Genomic DNA, 24,119 nt, shown 5'->3' on the forward strand with positions numbered 1-24,119 from the left:
TGTGTGCTGAACAATACTCAGTGAAGCTACTGGTGGTGTTGGTGGGTGCGTGTGTGTGTGTGTGGGAGAGAGTCTGGCCAAATTTACTTCAGTTTATACAAGTGAAATCTGCGTGTGCTTTAGTTGCTCACCTTATCCCATTTCTCTGGTCAAACGCTGGGATCATGGAGGCTGGATGTTCAGACATCAGAGCAACCAAAAGTTGCAGAACATCATGAATATTCTCATCCTACAGAGAGAAGGAGGTAGAGAAGTAAGCAAGCAAGCAATCAAATTAGCAAGAAATAAACAAACAAGCAACAAACCAAATAAATGAAGGCAGGCAGGAAATAGACAAATGCAGAAAGAATAAATGGAAAAAAAGGTGAGAGAAAGAAAGAAAGAAAGAAAGAAAGAAAGAAAGAAAGAAAGAAAGAAAGAAAGAAAGAAAGAAAGAAAGCCTATCCAGAGACTGTAGAAAGGCGTTATTTATAATCAGTCCGGTGCTCATGGTATCTCTGGTGTATTGTTTTATGATTTATAATCACACTCTTGATACAGTATCACCCAAATGAGGATGGGTTTGCTTTTGAGTCTGGTTCCACTTAAGGTTTCTTCCTCATAATATCTAAGGGAGTTTTTCCTTGCCATAGTTACCCCAGACTGCCCATCAAGGAAACATACACATCATTCACTTATATTTAAATATTTTCTTCTATAACTCTTAAATTCTAAGACAATATCCATTGTGAAAAGCACTATAGAAATAAACTTAAGACTTAAAAAAAGGAAGAAAGAAAGAAAGAAAGAAAGAGCAAATAAAAAATGAATTCAGACAGGAAATGTACGTTATAGACAAAGGAATTAACCTTGAAAAAAGATGAGCAAAATAAATGCAAATGGAGAGAGAGAAAAAAAGATTTGCAGTCGAGAGCACCGAGAAAATATTAATACAGTGGAATCCGCTTATCTCGACCTCGGTTACCTCGACAACCCAATTAAGTCGACGTTTTTGAAGTGGAACCGCCAAATTCTCGCTTTTTCTAAGCATTTTTTATCGGTTTTGTCGACTTTTTTTTATGTCGCCGAACCCTGATATCTCGAGCACAAGGGGGGAAAAATTTGCCATTTAACGTCGGTTATCTCGGTGCAGCCGCAGAAGAACTCGCGGAAGTGACGGAAAAATCAAGGCGTACAGCTGCTACAGGTGTTGTACTGTATACTGGTGAATCTCTGCTGTTAGTTAGTGCTCGTGTTCGTAGTGTTAGTAGGGGCTTCGGGAAGAAAAGCGCAGCCGTTGAGAGAGTGCCGGTGGGAAGGCACGTACCGGGATACGCATGAGCGATAACAACGACCGCCGTGAACCAACATATACCAACAATAACGGACAGTGAGAGTGTGGAAGTTTAAATAGGAGCTGGTGATGATGCTAAACGAGCACCATATGTGCGCGATTGAAGCCGAGAGCTTCAGAGAAAGCAGCCGAGAAAAGCACCTGCTACGCTGAAGGGGGCCGAAGGGGGCGTGGCAGGTGGATTCCTGACAGATAAACATGTACTGTATGTATTTTTATAGCATGCCTTCATCAAACAAATCGCGGCAACGCTGTTGTGTAAAAACCCTTCAAAACACGCATGCACATTCTCATTTATTAACGCACATCATGTACATAAAGAAATTTCAAGCACGTTAATATATTGCCGCCATTTTGATTTTCGTTTATCTCGATCATCGGTTACCTCGATGATTTTGGCGTCCCCCTAGGACATCGACATAACCGGGTTCCACTGTATTATAATATAAGCAGAACAGGCTTTACATTTACACTGTATTCAGAAAGAGTGTAATAAATATACTTTAGAACAGCTATTATTTCTCATACACACACTTGCACACACATACAAACAGTAAAAGCAGATACTGTTTATGTGTAATAGAGAGTTGTCAGTGTGTGTATGTGTATGTGAGAGAGAGAGATATTAATTGTTCTAAAATATGTTTATTACACTTTTTTTTGGGAGTTCAGTACCTCATGCATGGTCAACAAGTAGTTCAGGATGCTCTGTAATTCGTCCTCTTTCACACCACGGTCCTGCAAAAACACCACCATGACATTTTACACATGTCTTCTTCACAGCACATTACCACTAAGGACAAATGTCAAGTAAATCACAGTAAAGAATTGTTCATCATTGTATGTATATGTGTGTGTGTGTGTGTGTGTGTGTGTGTGTGTGTGTGTGTGTGTGTGTGTGTGTGGAAATAGAAACATACAGTACATTCATTATCACCTGATGACTCACATGCACATACCATTACTGATTTGATTAGAAGAAAATAACAGTTAAAGGGCAGCCACTTGAACAGGCCATAAATGCATAAGATATCTGAATGTAAAGCGAGAGAACGAGAAAAACAACGAAACATATCTGAAACAGAAGTCATAGCAGCTAAACGAATCAAGCGTGCTGCTTAGCAACAGTCTGACGCTCTTCACAACAACAACAGCCCTAAAGCTAGGACACAGTGTCCATGTGGCATTTCTATCTGTCTGAGACAGTATGCACAAAAGCACACACACACACACACACACACACACACACACACACACACACACACACACACACACACACACACACCTTCTGAGCAATGATCCACAATGCAATTCTCCCTGTGATCCTGGCCGCTTAAGTACTGGGAGCTTTTAGAGTTTTATGAAACATAAAAAACCAATGAACAAATACATTTCTACTCAGCTGCCCCACAACACCACACCACATCTTCAAGAGGAATGAGGATAAACATCTTCAGCCCAATAAACATCTTAGTTTTGCCTCTGTGTTTTAATGAAAACAGTTTATTTCTGATTGCAGATTTCATATGAATTCACATTCAATGAATAACGAGAAGAGATTTTGCACACACACAGGTCATCTCTGTCTAGCACACTGGCCCTCTGACACACTCTCAGGGTGAACACAATAGTATGCTGATTAAAATGACAGTGTACATAAAAGCACTATGATAAACTATATATCTATAACAAATGTAAAAATGATTGAAGAAAAAAAACCTGATTCGTCTGACTCTTAAGAAACAACCAGATGAACACCTCTGAACAACTTCTGGTGCTTACTAAATCACAATGCACACATGAATAGAGAAAGAAATATCATCCAATTATATCTTGATTTTGTGTTTCCTGCCATTTTTGAAAAGGTATATTTTAAAATTGTTTTTGAAGTTGCTGCACCTTTAAAAGTCGACAATGCAGAAAATATCATACTTTATACCAGGGGTGACGACTCATTTTTGCACGATGATCTGACTTATCATGCAAAAAACTACTAACCCAATGAAATCTACCAACTTACAAAAATCAAACAAACAAAGTTTCAAAATTATTTCAGTTAAAAAAAAAAATTTTCCTGCATGTATCTACATAGAATTCATAATTATTTACAATATCAATAATAACAATAATGTTGCCATCAGTGCTTTTATCACTAAACACAAAGCACCTACACTGCAGTAGATTACAACAGATAGGGTATTTCTCTTATTCTGATGACTTGAATACTAAATACAATCAAAGATTCATAATCTGGGCATTAACTGATGGTAGCTAGCCTCAAACAAACCTCCAAATTGTCATGTCATGCTTGATGGTGTTTTGATATGTTTTTAAAATATTGAAACAATGAGTCTCCTGCCTGGACAAACATGTCCTTTATCATTTGTCCATATTCTTCTTCTTCTTCTTTCGGCTGCTCCCATTAGGGGTCGCCACAGCGGATCATCCCTCTCCATACTACCCTGTCCTCTACATCTGCCTCTTTCAAACCAACTACCTGCATGTCTCCTTCACCACATCCATAAAACTTCTCCTTGGTCATCCTCTTTTCCTACTTCCTGGTGGCTCCATCCTCAGCATTCTTTTACCGATATCCCCCATGTCCCCTGCTCTGCACATGTCCAAACCATCTGAATCAGGCCTCTCTCACGTTGTCTCCAAAATGTCCTACATGTGCTGTCCCTCTAATAAACTCGTTTCCAATCCTGTCCATCCTAATCACTTCCAATAAAAATCTCTTTTCTTCACTTTTCTAACACACTCTCCATTACTTTGCACAGTTGACCCCAGGTACTTAAACTCCTTCACCTTCACCACCTCTTCTCCCTGCAACTGCACCGCTCCACTGCCCTCCCTCTCATTTACACACATGTACTCTGTCTTACTCCTACTGCCTTTCATTCCCCTTCTCTCCAGCGCATACCTCCACCTTACCAGGCTCTTCTCCACCTCTTCCTTGGCATAAAACCATACTGTTGCTCACAGATGGTCACCTCTTCTCTCAGAATGGCTTCCACTACTCTTTCCCATAACTTCATGGTGTGACTGATCAACTTAATTCCCCTGTAGTTACTGCAGGTCTGCACATCTCCCTTATTTTTAAAAACCGGTACCAGCACACTCCTTCTCCATTCCTCAGGCATCCTCTCACCTTCCAAATTTTTGTTAAACAATCTGGTTAAGAATTCCTCTGCCATCTCTCCTAAACATCTCCATGCTTCTACTAGTAGGTTTTCTGGTCGAACTGACTTTCCACTCTTCGTCCTCTTAATCACTGCTCTCACTTCCTCCTTACAAATCCTATCCACTTTATGCTTTACCATATCCACACCATCCAACCTTCTCTCTCTCTCTCATTTTCCTCATTTATCAGTTGCTCAAAATACTCCCTCCATCTTCTCAACACACTCTCCTCACTAGTTAACACACTTCCATCTCCACCCTTTATTGCTTTAACTTGTAGCACATCCTTCCCTGCTCGGTCCCTCTGCCTGGGCAATCGGTATAAATCCTTTTCTCCTTTCTTAGTGTCCAACTTCTCATACAGCTCCTCATATGCCTTTTCCTTTGCTTTAGGCACATCCCTCTTCAACTGTTGCCACATCACTTTTTACTCCTGCCTACTTTTATTATCACTCTGTAGATCCCAATTCTGTTTCGCCAACCTCTTTCTCCTTTTGTTGTCCTGCATGTCCTTATTCCACCACCATGTATCTTTATCTTCCTTTCCAGATGTCACATCAAGTACCTTCTTAGTTGTCTCCCTTATTACTTCTGCAGTAGTTGCCCAATCATCCAGCACCTCTTCACCACCACCGAGCCCCTGTCTGACCTCTTCCCTGAACCACTACAGTCTTCACCTTCAGTTTCCACCATCTTTCAGTCCTCACTCTCTTCTTCTTCTTCACCTCCAAAGCCATCCTACAGACCACCATCCGATGCTGTCTAGCTACACTGCCCCCAGCCAACACCGTACAAGGGTACAGGAACACTTCACCACATGAATGGGACCATGCACTGTAAAATCTTGGATGAGAGCCTCCTGACCTCAGCAAGAACACTGAAGATGGGTCATAGTTGGGACTTTCAGCATGACAGTGAACCAAAACATATGGCCAAGGCAAAAATCTGATGGTCTTGTAGCCCATTTATGCCTTTTGAAGGTCTACAATCTTGTCCCTGACGTCCTTTGACAGCTCTTTGGTCTTCCCCATAGTGGTGGAGAGGTTTGAATGGAAGAGTTTGATTCTTTGACAGGTGTATTTTATACATTTCATGAGTTGATATTAGGAGTAATATCATTCTTAAAGGGACAGGACTAATTTGGGTGTGGGAGTCAGAATTCTTGCTGATTGGTACAGGATCGAATACAGTGGAACCTCGGGTTACGAACGCCCCGGCATAAACGTATAATTCAGGTTACGAATCGCAGTTCATAAAAAATGTTGCCTCTAGTTACGAGAAATTTTTTAGGATACGAGCGTTGCGCACGGAAAAATCGCAGGCAGGTTAGTTTTTTACGTATCGCCACGTGCTCTCGCTGCGCTCTCGTGCAGCACATACACATCCGCTCGTCGCTCTAACAGTGTGGAATTACTGAACTTTAAGTACTGTACGTATTCCTATCACCATGCCGCCAACAAAGTAGCCTGATGGAAATTCTCCTTCCAAACAATAACTCTCCCTCCTCCCGCTTCTACGGACGTCGTCTCCATCATGCACGCAGCGAGACTTCTTAAAGGTAAGGTACCATTTAAAGATTTATTTTTTATATGTTTATGTTTTTATATGATACGATTTCAATATAACATGTTAAAAGTAAATAATATTAGTGAATATTGGCGTTATTTGTTTTTTAAGAAACACTTTTTGGGTGTCCAGAACGAATTACCGAAGTTTCTATTCATTCTTATGGGAAAATTTGTATCGGGATACAAGCTTTTCAGGTTAAGAGTAAAGTGATGGAACCAATTAAACTCGTAACCCGAGGTTCCACTGTACTTTTTTTACTGAATACAAATGAATACAAATTCATTTATTTTAACCTTAAGTTTTTTTTATGGATTTATTTTTTTAAACTTTGACCATCTCTGTTAAAATAAACCTACCGTAAACATTCTAGAATGTTTCTTTCTTTCATTTCTTTCAAAATTAGCAGGGGATCAATTAATTATTTCCCCTACTGTTTACGAATTTGTTCAAATATTTAAGTGTTCCTATAGAAACAACCCACACAAAAAGATGCTCTACATTTTTTTAACAGAACAAAAAATGATTAAGAACTATTATGATGCATGTTTGTGTGGTCAGTCAATTATTTAACATTTTTAGAAGTAGAGTCTCCACACAGGGGCATTTAGGACGGAGGGCTTTGTACCTTGATCTCTAAAAAACATGACAATCTACATTTTTTTTTTTATTTGATTACCCTCAATAGACAGGAAAAGGAGAAGCTGGTGTAAGAATGGCTTTTAAAATCTGTTATAATATAAGCAGAACTAACTTGTATAAATAAAACAAGTACAACTCGTCGAAAACAGTGCTGACAGGTATCTCAGACTGACAAACAGGAAAGAAAACTACTAAAGAAACTCTACTGCAAACATTTGAACTTGTGGTGACCTTAAACTTTCCAGGAGCAATACCAAAGTCTAATTAGTCTACCTGCTGGTTTCATTAATAACTCCACATCAATCCCACACATGCTCATCCACTCATTTTTGAGATATTGCTTTAATGAGAAGCGAGGATAAAAACAAATGGAAAAACTAATGCCACCTGAGTGCATGTAATGTAAACTGCTGTGGTATAAGAAAAATAAAACCGCTTAGACTGTTCCATTAGAGGAATATAATCAATCCTGTCATGTTTTATTACTCACTTAAAACACCGTAATTTCTTTATTTATTTAGTGTAAGTGATGCTCACCTTGAGAATGAGCTGCTTGAGGAAAAGGAGCATGAAGGCACGCAGAGAGATGATCTCCTTTTGTGTGGGCCGAGAACCATCTGAAAACACACACACAGAGTTAGATCTAACAGCAGTGCAGTCTAATGCTTTTACTGTACTTTGGAAATGAAGAGAACTGGAATAAAACATCCCACCAGAAATAAATGTAAGTGTCTGTGTGATTGTTTTAAGCCCTCTGTGCTTTTCTGGTCTTAAACTAAGCTCACGATGGGAAGAGTTCACACGCCTGAGTCTCAGCACATTAATAAATTGGCTAAATATGGAGCCTCTGAAGTGCCGCATTGATTTTTCTTGTACACCCGCAGAGCCCGGGCCTCTCTGGTGCGTGTACTTTACTGGCTCTAAAAATCAGATGTGACCTTTTGGTTTCGTTAATAAACATATCAACAAGCTTATCAAATAATAACGACAATATTGATGCACAAAATATTGTCATTGTAAAGGCGCAGTTGCATAATTTTTTCACCAACACAGACCTTACAGAGCTGCAGTGCACAAGCCACCTTTACCCAGTATATATGTGTGTGTGTGGACTTGATTCAACTGTGTGTGTGCATGCCTGTTTGTAGTACTGTTGACATGATGCATCTGTGTTTAAATGTGTTTAAGCATGTGTATGTAGTAGTGAAATGTTCAAGCAACTGTGTATGTGTGTGTCTAATGCAGCTATGTGTGTGTGTGTGTGTGTTCGCGGTTGTGTTCACTGTCATGCAACTACAGTGAGGAAAATAAGTATTTGAACACCCTGCTATTTTGCAAGTTCTCCCACTTAGAAATCATGGAGGGGTCTGAAATTGTCATCGTAGGTGCATGTCCACTGTGAGAGACATAATCTAAAAAAAAAAAAAAATCCAGAAATCACAATGTATAATTTTTTAACTATTTATTTGTATGATACAGCTGCTAATAAGTATTTGAACATCTGAGAAAGTCAATGTTAATATTTGGTACACTAGCCTTTGTTTGCAATTACAGAGGTCAAACGTTTCCTGTAGTTTTTCACCAGGTTTGCACACACTGCAGGAGGGATTTTGGCCCACTCCTCCACACAGATCTTCTCTAGATCAGTCAGGTTTCTGGCCTGTCCCTGAGAAACACGAAGTTTGAGCTCCCTCTAAAGATTCTCTTTTGGGTTTAGGTCTGGAGACTGGCTAGGCCACACCAAAACCTTGATATGCTTCTTACAGAGCCACTCCTTGGTTATCCTGGCTGTGTGCTTCGGGTCATTGTCATGTTGGAAGACCCAGCCTGGACCCATCTTCAATGCTCTAACTGAGGGAATTAGGTTGTTTTCGCAATACATGGCCCCGGTCATCCTCTCCTTAATACAGTGCAGTCGCCCTGTCCCATGTGCAGAAAAACACCCCTAAAGCATGATGCTACCACCCCCATGCTTCACAGTAGGGATGGTGTTCTTGGTATGGTACTCATCATTCTTCTTCCTCCAAACACGTTTAGTGGAATTATGACCCAAAAGTTCTATTTTGGTCTCAGCTGACCACATGACTTTCTCCCATGACTCCTCTGGATCATCCAAATGGTCACTGGCAAACTTAAGACGTGCCTGGACATGTGCTGGTTTAAGCAGGGGAACCTCCTGTGCCATGCATGATTTTAAACCATGACGTCTAGTAACCTTGGAAACGGTGGTCCCAGCTCTTTTCAGGTCATTGACCAGCTCCTACAGTGTAGTTCTGGGCTGATTTCTCACCTTCCTTAGGATCATTGAGACCCCACGAGGTGAGATCTTGCATGAAGCCCCAGTCCGAGGGAGATTGAAAGTCATGTTTAGCTTCTTCCATTTTCTAATGATTGCTCCAACAGTGGACCTTTTTTCACCAAGCTGCTTGGCAATTTCCCCGTAGCCCTTTCCAGCCTTGTGGAGGTGTACAATTTTTGGACAGCTCTTTAGTCTTGGCCATGTTAGTAGTTGGATTCTTACTGATTGTATGGGGTGGACAGGTGTCTTTATGCAGCTAACGACCTCAAACAGGTGCATCTAATTTAGGATAATAAATGTAGTGGAGGTGGACATTTTAAAGGCAGACTAACAGGTCTTTGAGGGTCAGAATTCTAGCTGATAGACAGGTGTTCAAATACGTATTTGCAGCTGTATCATACAAATAAATAGTTTAAAAATCTTATATTGTGATTTCTGGATTTTTTTTTAGATTATGTCTCTTACAGTGGACATGCACCTACGATGACAATTTCAGACCCCTCCATGAAGTGGGAGAACTTAGCTGGGTGTTCAAATACTGATTTTCTTTACTGTATATAGTGTATGTTCACTGTTGATGTAACTGTGTGTGTTTCAGTGGAGTGTTCAATGTTGATTTGATGCAACTGTCTGTCTGTCTCTGTGTGTGTGTGTGTGTGTGTGTGTGTGTGTGTGTGTGTGTGTGTGTGTGTGAAGAGAAGGTAATTAACCACCATGTTCTAGCTCACCGATGACCATGTGACATTTCTAGCCAGAGCAGCTGTGTGTGTGTTTGTGTGTGGTCTTTCCTGCAATCTCTTCTAGTCACTTCTACATGCAGAGCTAGTGGGTGTATGTGGGCCAAAGTGTGAATCATCTGCTCTATTTGAGCTCAGGCTCTACTTCTCAACTAGAACAGGCTATAAAGAAGCAGTTTGTAATTTTAGATCCTGTGTTGAAATGGTGTACTTCTGAGCAGGTCTGGGGTGTGGCTAGTTTCTGGGTCATAAACAGATCAAATATCACCTGAAATACATACTAGTGTCATTTTATTATTACACAATAATATTACAAATCTTTGAATGTCTGTAGTTTATCATCAAAGGTCTAGAAACACTTTGCAAACTACAAATGTAACCCTTGGATATGACTGAGGCATGTCTGTGTTTATCTCCCAGTGGATCCATTCCATAACCCTGACTCTTTCACTGAATCTTTAATGTCTGAAGGTCAATCAGCACTGTAGACCAGATGCACCCAGCCCAGCCCCCCCAAGACACTTAGCATGCAGTGTGTGTGAGTGTCTGTGTGTGACTATTTCATTCTACTGTAGATAAATTAGGCGTATCATATTAGATCTCCAGTGGCTCTGTAGTGAGACTACGCATGTACACATGCACGCACCCGCACCTGCACACACAGCCAATTCATTGTGTATAGCCTGCAGGTAAGGAAACTGTAAGGAACACTTAAAAACTGCTGGTCAACACTTCCTTTACAGTTCTATTACACACAGTATATTAGTTATAATAAATAAACTTCCACATGAATGTAATTTTGCATTTTTCTCAGCACTGTGTGTGATGTGCTAACAATTACAGCTCTACAATTACAGGTCTGTTGAGAGACATTAACATTAGTGTATAATGTGAAACACTCAGACACTCATTCATAAGCATCCACTCACAATTACATCCAAGTATACTCACCCTCAAGCATGTACACTCAAACTCACATGCTCAGAAGTATACACACTCACAAGGTCACACATTTGCAAACCTGCGCCCACACACACACACACACACACACACACACACACACACACACACATACCATTAACACCCCCCCCCCCACACACACACACACACTTGCAAGATACATTCTCATGCAAAAACTCTGCAGTACACACACCCTCAAGCAAACAATACACTTACAATTTTACACATCCGTAAACACAAATGCAAGCAGATGATTACAAGTGTGCACACACACACACAGGCACGTATTTACTTGAATGTCGCATTAGCATGCACATGTTAAAATTTGTCAGTAATTACTTGTGGTTTTAGTGGAATGGCCACTCGGGAGAGTAAATGTAGCATGCAGGCAACTAATGATCAACACTCACGAGTGACTGATCTTCAGTGAAACAGGAGTCATTAACACTCTGCAGGTATTACAGCTGCTCTGTTCTATTGCTAATGCCACTGCACAAGTCTGGGCTTCACAACCATTGTGTGATCATAAAGTGTTTTTCTTTGGAAATACGCCATTACCCTGAGTCAGTGCAGCATGTCACTATGACACACAGGGCCTAGTAGATATGAAGCTATGAGGAAGTGATGAAGAGCAAGACAGGTGATAAAAGAGTCCTGAACTAAGATAATCATGTGTGTGAACTAGTGATTAAGAAAACAGAACATTTTAAAGGTAACTCCAAACCCAGAAAGACAGGTAGATAAACATTACACTTGTGGGTGTGTTTTTGATCACGTGTGAATGTTTGTGTTGTAAAATGTTTTGTGTGTAAACATCTTTTTGGGTGCTGTGTATGTTTAAGTATATTCATGTGTCCTTTGACGTGATAGCAGCTGCTTTGCTACCCACATAAACTGAATTTTTTATTTACTTATTTATTTATTTTTTGGGGAGGGGGGTTATGTGTGTGTGGTTCAGTGTATTGTCGGAGTTTAACTTTGTGTGTTTGTAGGGTTCAAGCCCTGGTATTACCAAATGCCACTTCTGGGGCCCCTAAGCAAGGCCCTTAACCCTCAGTATCATGGCAGTATCATGGCTGACCCTGCACTCTGTCTCTAGCGTACTAACATCGCTGGGATATGCAAAGAAAGAATTTAATTCAAAAGGATTTTTTTTCTTTCTTTCATGGGTGTGTATGTGTTGTTATGGGTCTGTGTTTGTACATATTTATGTATGTGTTAGTTGGTGTGCCATTGTATGCGTTTTTGCCCAAAGCATGTGTTTTTGTGTGATAACAAGAGTTTATTTGTGTGCACTTGTGCGTTTGCATAATCACCAAGGCCTTTAGGAGTGATGCCGCTGCTCTCCAGTGGGTTGGTGGCCCAGTAGTAGTACTTGAGTGTGTGCATGAGCTGCAGGACAGTGCCCACTCGCCGAATAGTGGAGTAGATTGTGGCAGTGCCAATGAACTCAGCTGACAGGTAAGTGTACAGAGCGAGCTGAACCTAAAAAACAATCACAATTTAGTCAGATGTACACAAAGCAAATACACACTGATACACACAGACACATAAAAGCAGTATAGGGATTTATAAGGCAGATTATAGTCTTAAAATATAGACAGTTTTCTGGGGTTGGGGTTTATTTTTTTGCACCTTTCTATGTCAACTTTAAAGACTCTTGTGTGTACATTTTCCAGAAGCTAAGCAGTTTCTGAATTAATCAAACCACCTATTCTGGTAGCATATTCATGGCACACTCAAAGTCACAGAGATCACAATTTGTCCTTATTCTTATGTGAACAGCAGCTGAATCTCCACACCTGTATCGAAGTACTGTACCACAAAAGCTTTGCGGATGGATTTGAACTGCAGTTAATGTCAACAGTCTGCCACACTGACTCAGGACTACAGTTTGCTTCTAATCTCCATCACTGCACACCTCAAAATAGTTTAACTGTAATAAATGGACATTTGGTGCCACCCAGATGAGGATGGGTTCCTTCTTGAGTCTGGTTCCTCTAAAGGTTTCTTTCCTTATGCCATCTTGAAGAGTTTTTCCTTGCCACAGTCGCCACCAGCTTGCTCATCATGGACAAACTTACACTTATAAAAAACATATTCATTTTTATCACCACATCATCTGTGCAAAGATGCTTTGAGACAATGTCATTGTTAAAAGCGCTATAAAAATAAACATGAACTGAATTGAAATAAAGTGGACTGTAGGTGTATATATGGTCCATATATATTTGGGGAGTGATGGTTTTTCTAGTTTTGCCTTTACACAACCACAATCACGCAGTCACAATTTTACATCTGATTCTGATAAAGATGTGGTTGAATTGCCGGTTGTGAATTAACTTCAGTTCAAGCGACCTTTTCTATTTTTAATTTACTTTTATAAAAGAAAAATAAATATTGCATTTTCATCAGATGTACAACAGACATTATACAACTGATTATACTTATATATAAGCATTAACTGTTTAATATGTCCAAAGAATCTTGTACCAGAACTGGGCAGGCTTTTAAAAAAAAAAAATGTTTTATAGCAATCCAAGTATGGATTTTCTGCTCCTAAATATTACCATTTATTTGCATCTTGAAGTAACCCTTTTATTTTAGCTTTTCATTTATAAAGGTGTCTGGGAAAAATGAAAGGACTATGTTAAAAATAACAATTAATTGATAATTAAGCAAACTGAATTAAAGTTTCAAACACATCTGGCTTGCTTAATTTCAAATGAATTGTGGTGGTACAGATTCACAATGAAATAACTGTCACTTTGCAAATAATTATGGACATATAATTTGATATTTCTTAGAGACACACACATGCACACGGACAGGGACACACGCAGCACTGATCAGCATGGCTGTGCTAATTAAACTGTTATGTAACGTGCCTGCAGTGAAACACACTCAGCCATCTATGAACATCTGCCTGAGTCATAAACCGTTTCGTTTTATTGAGCATTTGTAGCATTTCTAAGCAGCCGAGTCTACTTTTATATTTTTACAACTGAAATTTTTTTTTTATACTTAATCAGTCAGTGGTTTTCTTTATTCTGGTAAAATAAAGAGTAGGCTATTTCCATCTAATTAAATAAAATACAATTTGCTCATGTTTATGTATTTCACTCTATCACTGTATGTAAACTTACTAAACCTATAATCTTCATATGGACACACTACCTTAACTTTAATCAGAACAGAACAAATCAAATGGTACAGATCGTAAAGTAATGTTAACTGAGCTATGACACATGTGCTAGTGTTAGAAGTAAAACAATGCTATGTGCTATTAACATCAGTCTATTATCATGAATACAAACATTTTGTTTCTAATGCTCATGCATTAAAAGGCCACAGCATTTTCTTTTTATCATAGAATAATGATTATTATCAGTGGTGGATGAAGTTCAAAAACCATGTACTTGAGTTAAAGTAGAGATACAATTGGTAAAATATTACTCCAGTAAAAGTGCTCCCTTTAAACTTTCACTTGAGTCAATGTAAACATTTTAATTAATTGTGTGCATCACTTATAACTTAGCCCTGTTAAAGGATTTGTGTCTTTGTTCGTATGAGTCGAGTTTGTGAACAGTGTGTGCAAAATGCCTGAACACAAGGTCTCAGGTGAGTACAAGGAACAAAGAACCACGGTTTTGAGCATGATAAGAGGTTGAAAAACTTGGTCCAGGTGCATGTTTAAATGACTGGGACTGTGAGAGTGTGTAGGAGTGAGTGTCTGTCTGTCTCTGTGTGTGTGTGTGTGTTTGTGTGTGTGTGTGTGTGTGTGTGTGTGTGTGTGTGTGTGTGTGTGTGTGTGTGTGTGAGAGAGAGAGAGAGAGAGAGAGAGAGAGAGAGAGAGAGAGAGAGACACAAGCTCTGTATATTATCAGCCGGAGAGAGGAAGAAGTGCTTCTTCTTTCCAGACTCTTTGTGTGTGTGTGTAACTGAGATGCTCTGCAGAGTACAGAATAATCTTTACTCATTCATTAATCCTCTCTGTTTATTAATTTTATTAGTAAAGACTTAAATTTCCACCAAATACTATGATTTATTATGGCTATATTGTAATCTCTCTCCCTCTCTCTGATTATTATAGAATGCATTAACAGCAGACACGGTCACAGTAATCACTAACACTACCATAGTTTTAGAGCTGGATTTTTTTAGACTGCCCTCTTGAATAGAGTTCTCTGTGTGTTTGAGTATGCATCAAAGCAATTTTAGACCAAAGTTTTTCAATGTGACTGCTATTTAATAACAACAGTTGAGTTTATTTAAGGAACAAGAGAGCCTGTTTTCCCTCTCACTAGTCATGCTTTCGGTTATAGTGTTAACCTCCATTCAAACTTTGAGGTCTGCTATCAGTCTGATAACTGCAGGCTTGTTTTCATTGTAATTGAGAATATTAAGAACATTAAAATATGTCTAAACATTGTTTAATCACTTCATATGTGCCATAAGTGGACTAAATGAAAACATGCACACCATTAGATATGCTGCACAAAAACAACAGAAGCAGTGCTACAATCCGACTTCGGTTGCTTCTGTAGGGTGTTAATTGATATGTGCCAAGTGACCTTATCATGTGCTTTGTGGTTGGTTAACTAAACAATACAGAAATAACTGCATAAAAAATTGGATGCATTGTTATAATTTATGTAATCATTACATACACACAACACCCTGGTCTTCATTTTGGTACATCCTTTTTAACAACAAAATTCATCATCACACCAGAACTCACACCAGGAGTAGACAATTAGAACCATTATTTGTATAAACAATCAATCTATCAGGCCACACCTGTGCAACAGGATACACCCGGCAGTCACATCTTTTTGATTACTGGAATACTGTGTTGGTTTATACAAAAGATGCCCTGTCTACGGTGGCCGAGAAGTGCAAAACACATGAACAAATCCGAAAAACAAAACAGCAAATCCAAAAACAATTTAACAAATTAAAAAACAAAATAACAAATCCAAAAACACATTAACAAATCCAAAAACAAAACAACAAGTCAGACAAACCGGAAAAGGTAGTTATAAGATTCATACTTCCTGTATATCTTGAATGACAGGTGTCTTGTCCAATGATCTATAAGTTTCTATTCTTATTTCCGGGTTTGTCTGAATTGTCATTGTGTTTTCAAATTTGTTAATGTGTTTCGTGCAACGATTCAGACAAACCAGAAAAGGTAGGTATAGTTTGTGAATAGAAACTTACAGATCATTAAACAGAGACCTGTCATTCAAGATATACAGGGGAATGACAGGTGTCTCGTCCACTGATCGGTAAGTTTCCAATTCACAATCTATACCTACCTTTTCCGGTTTGTCTGACTTGTCGTTGTGTTTTCGGATTTGTTCATTTGTTTTTGGATTTGTTCATTTGTATTTGCATTTGTTATTTTGTTTTCGCATGTTATTTTGTTTTCGGATTTGTTAATGTGTTTTGCACTTCTTGCCCACCATACCTGTCCATGTATAATGCATCTGAATATAAATACTATGAAGTAGACAATTAAAGTAGACAAGAAATTCTGATCTTTTTAAATTTAACACTACTCAAAATTTTTACAGCATTGTCCTGACCTTTGCAGGTGTATGAATCCAGATGGCTGCGTTGAACAGGACATGGTCACACAGCTGCTTTAGGAGAGGAGCTCCATGTGTCAGGCCATCTAGATACTTAGCAAAGGAGAGGAACTGCTCCAGTACAGCCCTGGTGATGTGCACACGGGACGACTGTGAGAGCGAGAGAGAGGCACACAGAGAGATTGGGAGAGGCAGTGAGGGAGATAATATGGATGATGTAACTCAGTTATATAAAACAGTCACATTATTCTCATCACTGCTTCACTGCAGCATCTCACCTTTTCTAACAAGTATCCAATGACCAGGAATCCTTTTCCTCCAAGCATCTGCTCCTGCATGGCTACAGAACTCTTTAACAGCTCCACCAAGAAAGCTAGGAGGGTGGCACTGTGCAGCACACAGACACATGCACACACATAAACAGACTTTTTTCCTTACTTTCTGTGTAAGGACTTCAGCTCTAACTATAGACTTAGTAACCAAAGCAAGGTTGTTGTTTTTTACACACAAACTCCATGTGACACACCTTTCACACTTATCAGCATATGCGATACATGCCAATTTATTGAGGAAATATTACAATGTATTTATATAATTAATCACACTCATATATTATTCAGTATGAATACACATTCACATTTATATGTCCAAGATAATAACACTGGAGGCTGAGACATGTTTAGGCCATTACTGAAATTCGTAATGTCTGAATGAGAACACGTATTAACACATGTTGTGGTGTGTATATAACATTGGAGCCCGAGGTGCTGTTGTGCTTTAAGCTTTTTAAATAAAAAAAATACAAATAAATAAATAAATAAAGTGTGTACTATTTTATCCCTTTTCTCCATTTGTATGCTCATTAAATTACTTTAAAATATTTACATGAAACAACCAGTCAACTCACAGGTGTATCTTCCAATGCAATATCTGTATGAACATCACCACATCAGATGCTGATTATTGTCACTGCTGCTTTATGTAATCTTGTTTACTGAAATAGCTTGCAGTGAAACAACTGATCCTTGGTAGCAATCGATATGGACATGCTAACACACTTTCTGAATCATTTCCCAATGGCAGCATAGCTGCGCTGATGGGGCTCTGCAGCTGAATGATGTGCTTGATGCACTGAAAGTCATGATGAAGTCCTCAGCTCACTCTCGCCTGTCCTCTGTCTCCCCTTCTTGCTTATTCCCACCACCCCCTTTGCTCTTCCCACTTCCATTTTCACAGACTCTCTCAGCTGGCTGCACAGCAAAGCGGCTGGGTGAAGGCATTAACTCATGTTCACATAAAGCTTGTTTTTTTTCTCACACTAGTAAAAAGCTCCCTAGAGGCTCGGCACTGATGCACTGCAGATCTAGATTGTACTGATGATGCCTGCCAGCAGTACTACAGATCTACGATTGTTTGTGCCTGCAAACTGAGGGAACACAGCAGCGAGATGACTATACAGATCTGAATTTGATCAGAACATTCTTCTCTGTGTGTGTGTGTGTGTGTGTGTGTGTATGTATACACACATAGCAAGAGCTACAAAGTGATTATCGGGAAAAGACAGCGATAGTTAAAATAATCGTCTGGGTTTGTCTCTGTGTGTGTGTGTGTGTGTGCGCGCACTCACCACACGGTGGTCTCAACAGGGTTGTCATTGGGTTGCCTGTAGTCAAGCTGAGAGAAGAGCGGGAACAGTACCTGTATGCCGCCGATGGAGTGGATAGCACTGTGAATGGAGTGGGTGACTATGGCCTTTACGTCCTATAGACACAAATAATGCATAAACCACAGACATTAAAGTGACAATAACCAGGCACAAAATCCACACTTATTCAACAAATAGGGAGAATTTTTTTGTAGTCACTTTAGAGCGAGATGTTAAATATACACTATATGGACAAATGCATTGTGATACCTGACCTCTCCAGACATATTTGGGTCTTCCCACTAGGAGACCCAAACCTGTTCCAGCCTGACAATGCCCCTGTAGACAAAGCCAGCTTTATGAAAATATGTTTTTCATGGGTTGCAATGGAAGACCTTGAGTGGCCCTCCTATAGAGCTTGGACCTCGAACTCTAATGAACACCTTTGGGATGAATTGGCACACTGACTGCACCCCAGGCCTCCTCACCCTACATCAGCACCTGACTTTACTAACAACCTTCTGGCTGAATGAGCACAAATCTCCAAAAACACACTCCAAAATCGAGTGTAACATCTTCTGAGAAGAGTGGAAGTTATTACAGTAGCAAATAGGAACTAAATGTGAAATGGGATGTTCAAAAAACAAATACAAATATTATGGATTGATTGTCCACAAACCTTTGTCCAGATAGTGTAGATACAGATGAAATTAACCAATGTTTCATGTTAAAAACTTTTTACACACGTGTGGTGTGTATTAACCTGGAGCATGAGGGCATGGGGTGAATGGACAAAAATCGAGGCGTTTTCCCGTGGTGAGGACTCGAGGCAAAGTTGTGCATCGGTGGCCTTTGCATTATAGGTGAAGGCAATGCTGCTGGCCAACTTCCCATCATACAACACCTGCTTATGGTGTTCAGCCAAGTGGATATCACTCTCTGATTTAAACTTAAAGGTGCTCTGTGTAGAATGGCAAAAAAGAAAATCATTAATATATATACACAATATAATACAAGTGAATTACACACAGTTATGAATGCTTAAATCAAATAACAGAATGCAAGAAATCTGGATACAGCTGCTACACAATATTTACATATTCAACAGCACAAAGTTCACATTTAGATCCATGTTCTAGGTGACCACAGAGTTGCTGATGTTAAACAAAGGGGTTGTAATAACTCATTTATAAAGTGAATTTAAAAATAGATGCATATATTTTCTAAATAACAAACATTTATTTTTCTGTATCTGAATATTTACAGTGCAAACAAACCAGTACACTGGAAAAACATCCCAACATCTGCATGTTCTACTGTGTGTTGTGAGTATGTACAATGATGTAAAAGCCTGTTGGAGATGGTACTGTGAAGTCTCACTAAAATGTACTGTATGTACTCTATAATACATTTATGTGTAGAGAAAGAATGTGTACAACACAAATATAAAACTGCCTGCTTATGTTCTTTGCTTAGGAATTATACTTTCTCTGGTCGAGGGCATAACATTATAAGCACTCTGAATCCAAAACATAATCATGTGTTTAAACCCATGAGGTGAGATCTGTTTGTGTGTTCTTCATGCCATCCTGAAATAATGCAGAAAAAACAGGTTATAAAATATCAGCTCAACCTCTCATCTTTTCAGTGCTGAACCTCTGTGGGTGTTAATGCAGCGGAATGTAACTAAGCTGCTTCAATTCCTAAATCACAGCATAAGCACATGCATGGGTGCATTATCACAAATGCTGAGCTTATAAAACTCGGAGCTACTAACCATATAGACTGTTTAAGACTGCAGAAAGAACATTACTTATAATCTTATACTCCAGTAATCATGTTAGTTCTCACTCTCCAGTGTTCTGTATTGTTGAAAGATTTATGATCAAACTCTTGATGTCACCCAGATGAGGATGGGTTCCCCTTTTGAGTCTGGTTCCTCTCAAGGTTTCTTCCTCATAACATCTAAGGGAGTTTTTCCTTGCCACAGTCGCCACGGCTTGCTCATCAGGGACAAATGCACACCATTCACCATCACTGTTGATTTGTGTAAAGCTGCTTTGAGACAATGTCTGTTGTGAAAAGCGCTATACAAATAAACTTGACTTGACTTGACTTGATTATCTTAATGAAGTAACCGAGGTGCCATCTATCTAATGGCACATGGATCAGCTGCCTCTGCAGAAACGCCATTAGGCCGTCACAAGTAACGATCTGAGCACGTTGTCCTACACATATTCCCTACAACAACCCATCGTCACTGATCCTATAGCACATATCTCTAAGCTGATAAAACTTGTGTTTACATCTTTTTTATTCATATGCATTGAAAGACTTTGAAAAGGTGATTTAATGATGTTGGGTAAACTTGTGTACATATATAAGAGGTTTAAAATATTTACATTAAAAGTATTTTTATCCTGACTTTAAAAGCCAACGTGCCTTCGATACACAGTGTGCAAGTGAATTTAGTTTGTAACCGAGCTGTAATTTTAACCAGTACAATTAAGAACAAATACATACTGACAGCTGCAAGAGGGTTACAGTGTTAACACGCTGCTGATTAATTCTGAAAGTAAATTTATTCAAGAAACGTGTGTGTGTTTGTGTTGGGGGTAGCAGTACAGATGGGAGTGGAAATGCTTTATAAGCCTTAAGTGTAGACACGTGCTGATTTTTATTCATGCAATAAAAAACACAGATTATATATAAACTAAAATATGGAAAATAATGAGCATACAGAAATGTGTGAGTGTGTGTATCTAAGACACCTAAGAAGAACCACCTTTTTCATCCCCTCCATCTATAACAAAACCGTTCTCATCATTGTGTGTGTGAGCAATTAGGGTGTAGATATGATTTTGAATGTATTAATGTCTAATGTCTACAATTAAAACAGAGCAAGCTGTAGAAGGAAGATATAACAAGTGGAACATGTAAATTATGTATTCTGCAAGGATCTGTCTTTGGCCCACTGCTTATCTCTTTATATATGCTGCCTCTGAGTGAAACTATGCATAAACATGGTATTCGCTTCCATTGCTATGCTAATGATACACAGCTGTATATTTCAGCAAAGCCAGATCAGAGAGATCATCTTCACACTGTTGAGGAGTATGTAAAGGACAAAGGATGCTTGATAACTTTCTTCTACTCATCTCGGATAAGATGGAAGTAGTTTTACTAGGACCACACGCAGCTAGAAGTAAACTTTCCAATACGTAGCATCTCTGGATGGTGTTTCTGTGTCAGTGTGTACAGCGGTCAAAGTCTTTAGTGTATTGTTTTTATAATTATTGACCCTAGTCTTACCTTACCTTAGAAATATTGCAAAAATAAGAAATATGATGTCGTTACAGGATGCAGAAAAACTAGTTCATGCTTTTGTTACATCTAGATTAGACTACTGTAACGCTTTACTGTCTGGGTGTTCAAGTAAGTGCATAAATAAGTTAGTTCAGAATGTAGCAGCAAGAGTCCTTACTATATCTGGAAAATATTACCACATCAGCTGTTTTAATTCTACACTGGCTCCCAATTAAATCTCGCATTGATTATAAAATACTACTACTAATGTATAAAGCACTTAACGGTCTTGTGCCGCAGTATCTGAGTGAACTTCTCTACCAATATGATCCCTCATGCCTACTTAGATCAAGGGTGCAGGCTATTTGTTGGTACCTCATATAATGAAGACTACAGCAGGGGCCAGATCTGTTTCTTATAAAGCCAATCAGTGTTTGGGACTAAGACACTGTCTTAGTGTTCAAGTCAAGGCTGAAAACATATTTATTTAGACAAGTCTTTTACCAGTAGATTTTTCTTAGGTAAAGGAGCAGATCTGGAGAGTGTTTGGTGAACTGGGATATTTGTATGCTGTCGTCCCCTCACTCTCACATGTTCACTCAGGTTTCTTGACAGTGGTGTGGTGGGCCGTCTCTTATCCCAGAGATTCCTCATGTCTGTGTTACCTTCTGGTTCTCCCTTTTAGTTATGCTGCCATAGCGAGTCTTGCTGGAGTCCCCAACTTCACAGTGTCCTTAACTTTCATACAACAATATGGACACACAATAATCCATAATCCTTCTCTCCCTGTCACCCATCTTCTCTCTCTCTCTCTCTTGGTCAAGTTAAACATGCTCCTGAGGTTCCACTATTGCTGCCCCTCTCCCATCCTTGGATCTGCCCACTTTGTCCTGGCCTGCCTCTGGACAGTGTTCTCTTTGATTGGAGGCCACTCTGTGCAGCTGCGGATGGTTTTCTCATGCCTGGGCATCCATGAAATTATGAAGTAAGAACAGGAGCTTTGAAGATGGATTTTGACTGTAGTTATTGTCAAAAGTCTGCTACACTGACCCAGGACTACAGTTTGCATCTGATCACAGTCACTGCACACCACACAATTGTTTATCTGTAATATATGGAGTAATATATGGACATTCGGTGCAACCCAGATGAGGATGGGTTCCCTCTTGAGTCTGGTTCCTCTCAAGGTTTCTTCCTGATGCCATCTCGGGGAGTTTTTCCTTGCCACAGTTTTGCTCATCAGGGATTACAAACTTACACTTATAAAAAAAACATAAATCTTAACACCACATTATCTGTGTAAAGTTGTTTTGAGACAATGTTCATTGTTAAAAGCGCTATACAAATAAAAATGAATTGAATTGCACAGAAGATCGTGTCTTGCCTACAGTCAAGCATCGTGGTGGAAGCATCATGGTCCGGGGCTGCATGAGTGCTGCTGGTATACTGGGCGGCTGCAGTTCATTGAGGGGAAACATGGATTCCAACATGTACTGTGACATTCTGAAGCAGAACATGACGGCCCCCTTCAGAAACTGGGCCAAACGGTAGCTTTCCAACATGAAAATGACCCCTAACACACTGCCAAGATGTCAACTGCATTGCTGAGTAAGCTGAAGGAGACGGATTTCCCAATTATCTCTCCAGACCTGAAACCTATTTAGCACCTGTGGGGCATCCTCAAGCGGAAGGTGGAGAAGCATCATGTGTCTAACATCCAGCAGCTCTGTTAAGTCATTATGGAGCAGTGGAAGAGGATCCCAGCAACAACCTTTGCAGCTCTGGTGAATTCCATGCCCAGGAGGATTAATCTAACAGCAGTAGATGACAATGGTACTTACACTTTGTTTTTTTACATGTTCTCATGGTGTACTCACTTTTGTTGCCAGTTATTTAGACATTAATGGCTGTATGTTGAGTTATTTTTAGAGGACAGTAAATCTGTACTGGTATACAAGATACACATTGACTACTCTAAATTATAGTCAATATTCACTTTTTTTTTATAGTATTGTCTTTAAAGAACAAATAATAAAATGGTTGAGAGGGGTGTATTTCTTTTTGTGAGATAACGTAGATGAACATATAATATGAATAATGCAAAATAAAGCAGAATATACCAGAATAATGCAAAATTGATTAAAATAAAGAACATACAGACCAGACCTCAATCAATTATCAACAGTCTGGGAGCAGTTCTAAATTAAGTAAACTTGTGAGTGTATAAGTAAAGGCAAAGCTAGTCAAGTACAGTAACTAGTGTACTTATTCCTGTCTCACACTCCTCATACAGACACTAGAACAAATTGAACCAATGTCTCAGTCATTTAATCTGGAAATGCTAAAATGATCCAGGCTTAAATTAAACACAAAGACACACACACACACTCACACTTTCATACACACACACACACACACACACACACACCACACACACACACACACACACATTCACAAGGTCACCTCAATCACACCTCCAGCACATGGTACTCAAAGCCAGCTTAGACATTGCATGCTGCTCTGACATCTGGACATCCTCTGCTAAAATGTCCTTATTAGCATGGACACGGACACACACAGACACACAAAGATACACATGGGCACACACAAGCATTCACTTAATACGTTAAGTTTCTATAAATATAAAAAAAATGCTGCATTAAAAACAAACGATCAAATAAACACCTTTACCCAGATTGGCGTTGAATTATGTCAATTAACATACTGCAGTGGATATCACAGTCACAATATACAATGCTGAATATGACCAAAAAATTACAGAAAAATACTCCACTCTCAGAAATCCAATAATTACACAACAACTGCAAGCATAACACAGTTTTTTAAAACATAT

At 39.2% G+C, this 24,119-nt stretch overlaps 1 protein-coding gene across 22 annotated transcripts in view; it reads right to left on the reverse strand.

Annotated features, from left to right (window-relative positions):
- Positions 1 to 24,119, reverse strand: part of nbeaa (neurobeachin a) — a 157,116-nt gene that overhangs the window by 48,935 nt on the left and 84,062 nt on the right. For all 22 annotated transcript variants that reach the window (XM_046860587.1, XM_046860584.1, XM_046860601.1 and 19 more), the window contains 8 exons: positions 18,723 to 18,920; positions 17,942 to 18,075; positions 16,593 to 16,701; positions 16,312 to 16,464; positions 12,037 to 12,205; positions 7,262 to 7,341; positions 2,009 to 2,071; positions 132 to 229 (listed from right to left, as the gene is read on the reverse strand). In XM_046860587.1, coding sequence (XP_046716543.1) covers positions 132 to 229; positions 2,009 to 2,071; positions 7,262 to 7,341; positions 12,037 to 12,205; positions 16,312 to 16,464; positions 16,593 to 16,701; positions 17,942 to 18,075; positions 18,723 to 18,920 — 1,004 coding nt within the window. The remainder of the gene's footprint in view (positions 1 to 131; positions 230 to 2,008; positions 2,072 to 7,261; positions 7,342 to 12,036; positions 12,206 to 16,311; positions 16,465 to 16,592; positions 16,702 to 17,941; positions 18,076 to 18,722; positions 18,921 to 24,119) is intronic.

Source organism: Silurus meridionalis, chromosome 11 (assembly GCF_014805685.1).
Source record: "Silurus meridionalis isolate SWU-2019-XX chromosome 11, ASM1480568v1, whole genome shotgun sequence".
In the NCBI taxonomy this organism is placed as follows: domain Eukaryota; kingdom Metazoa; phylum Chordata; class Actinopteri; order Siluriformes; family Siluridae; genus Silurus; species Silurus meridionalis.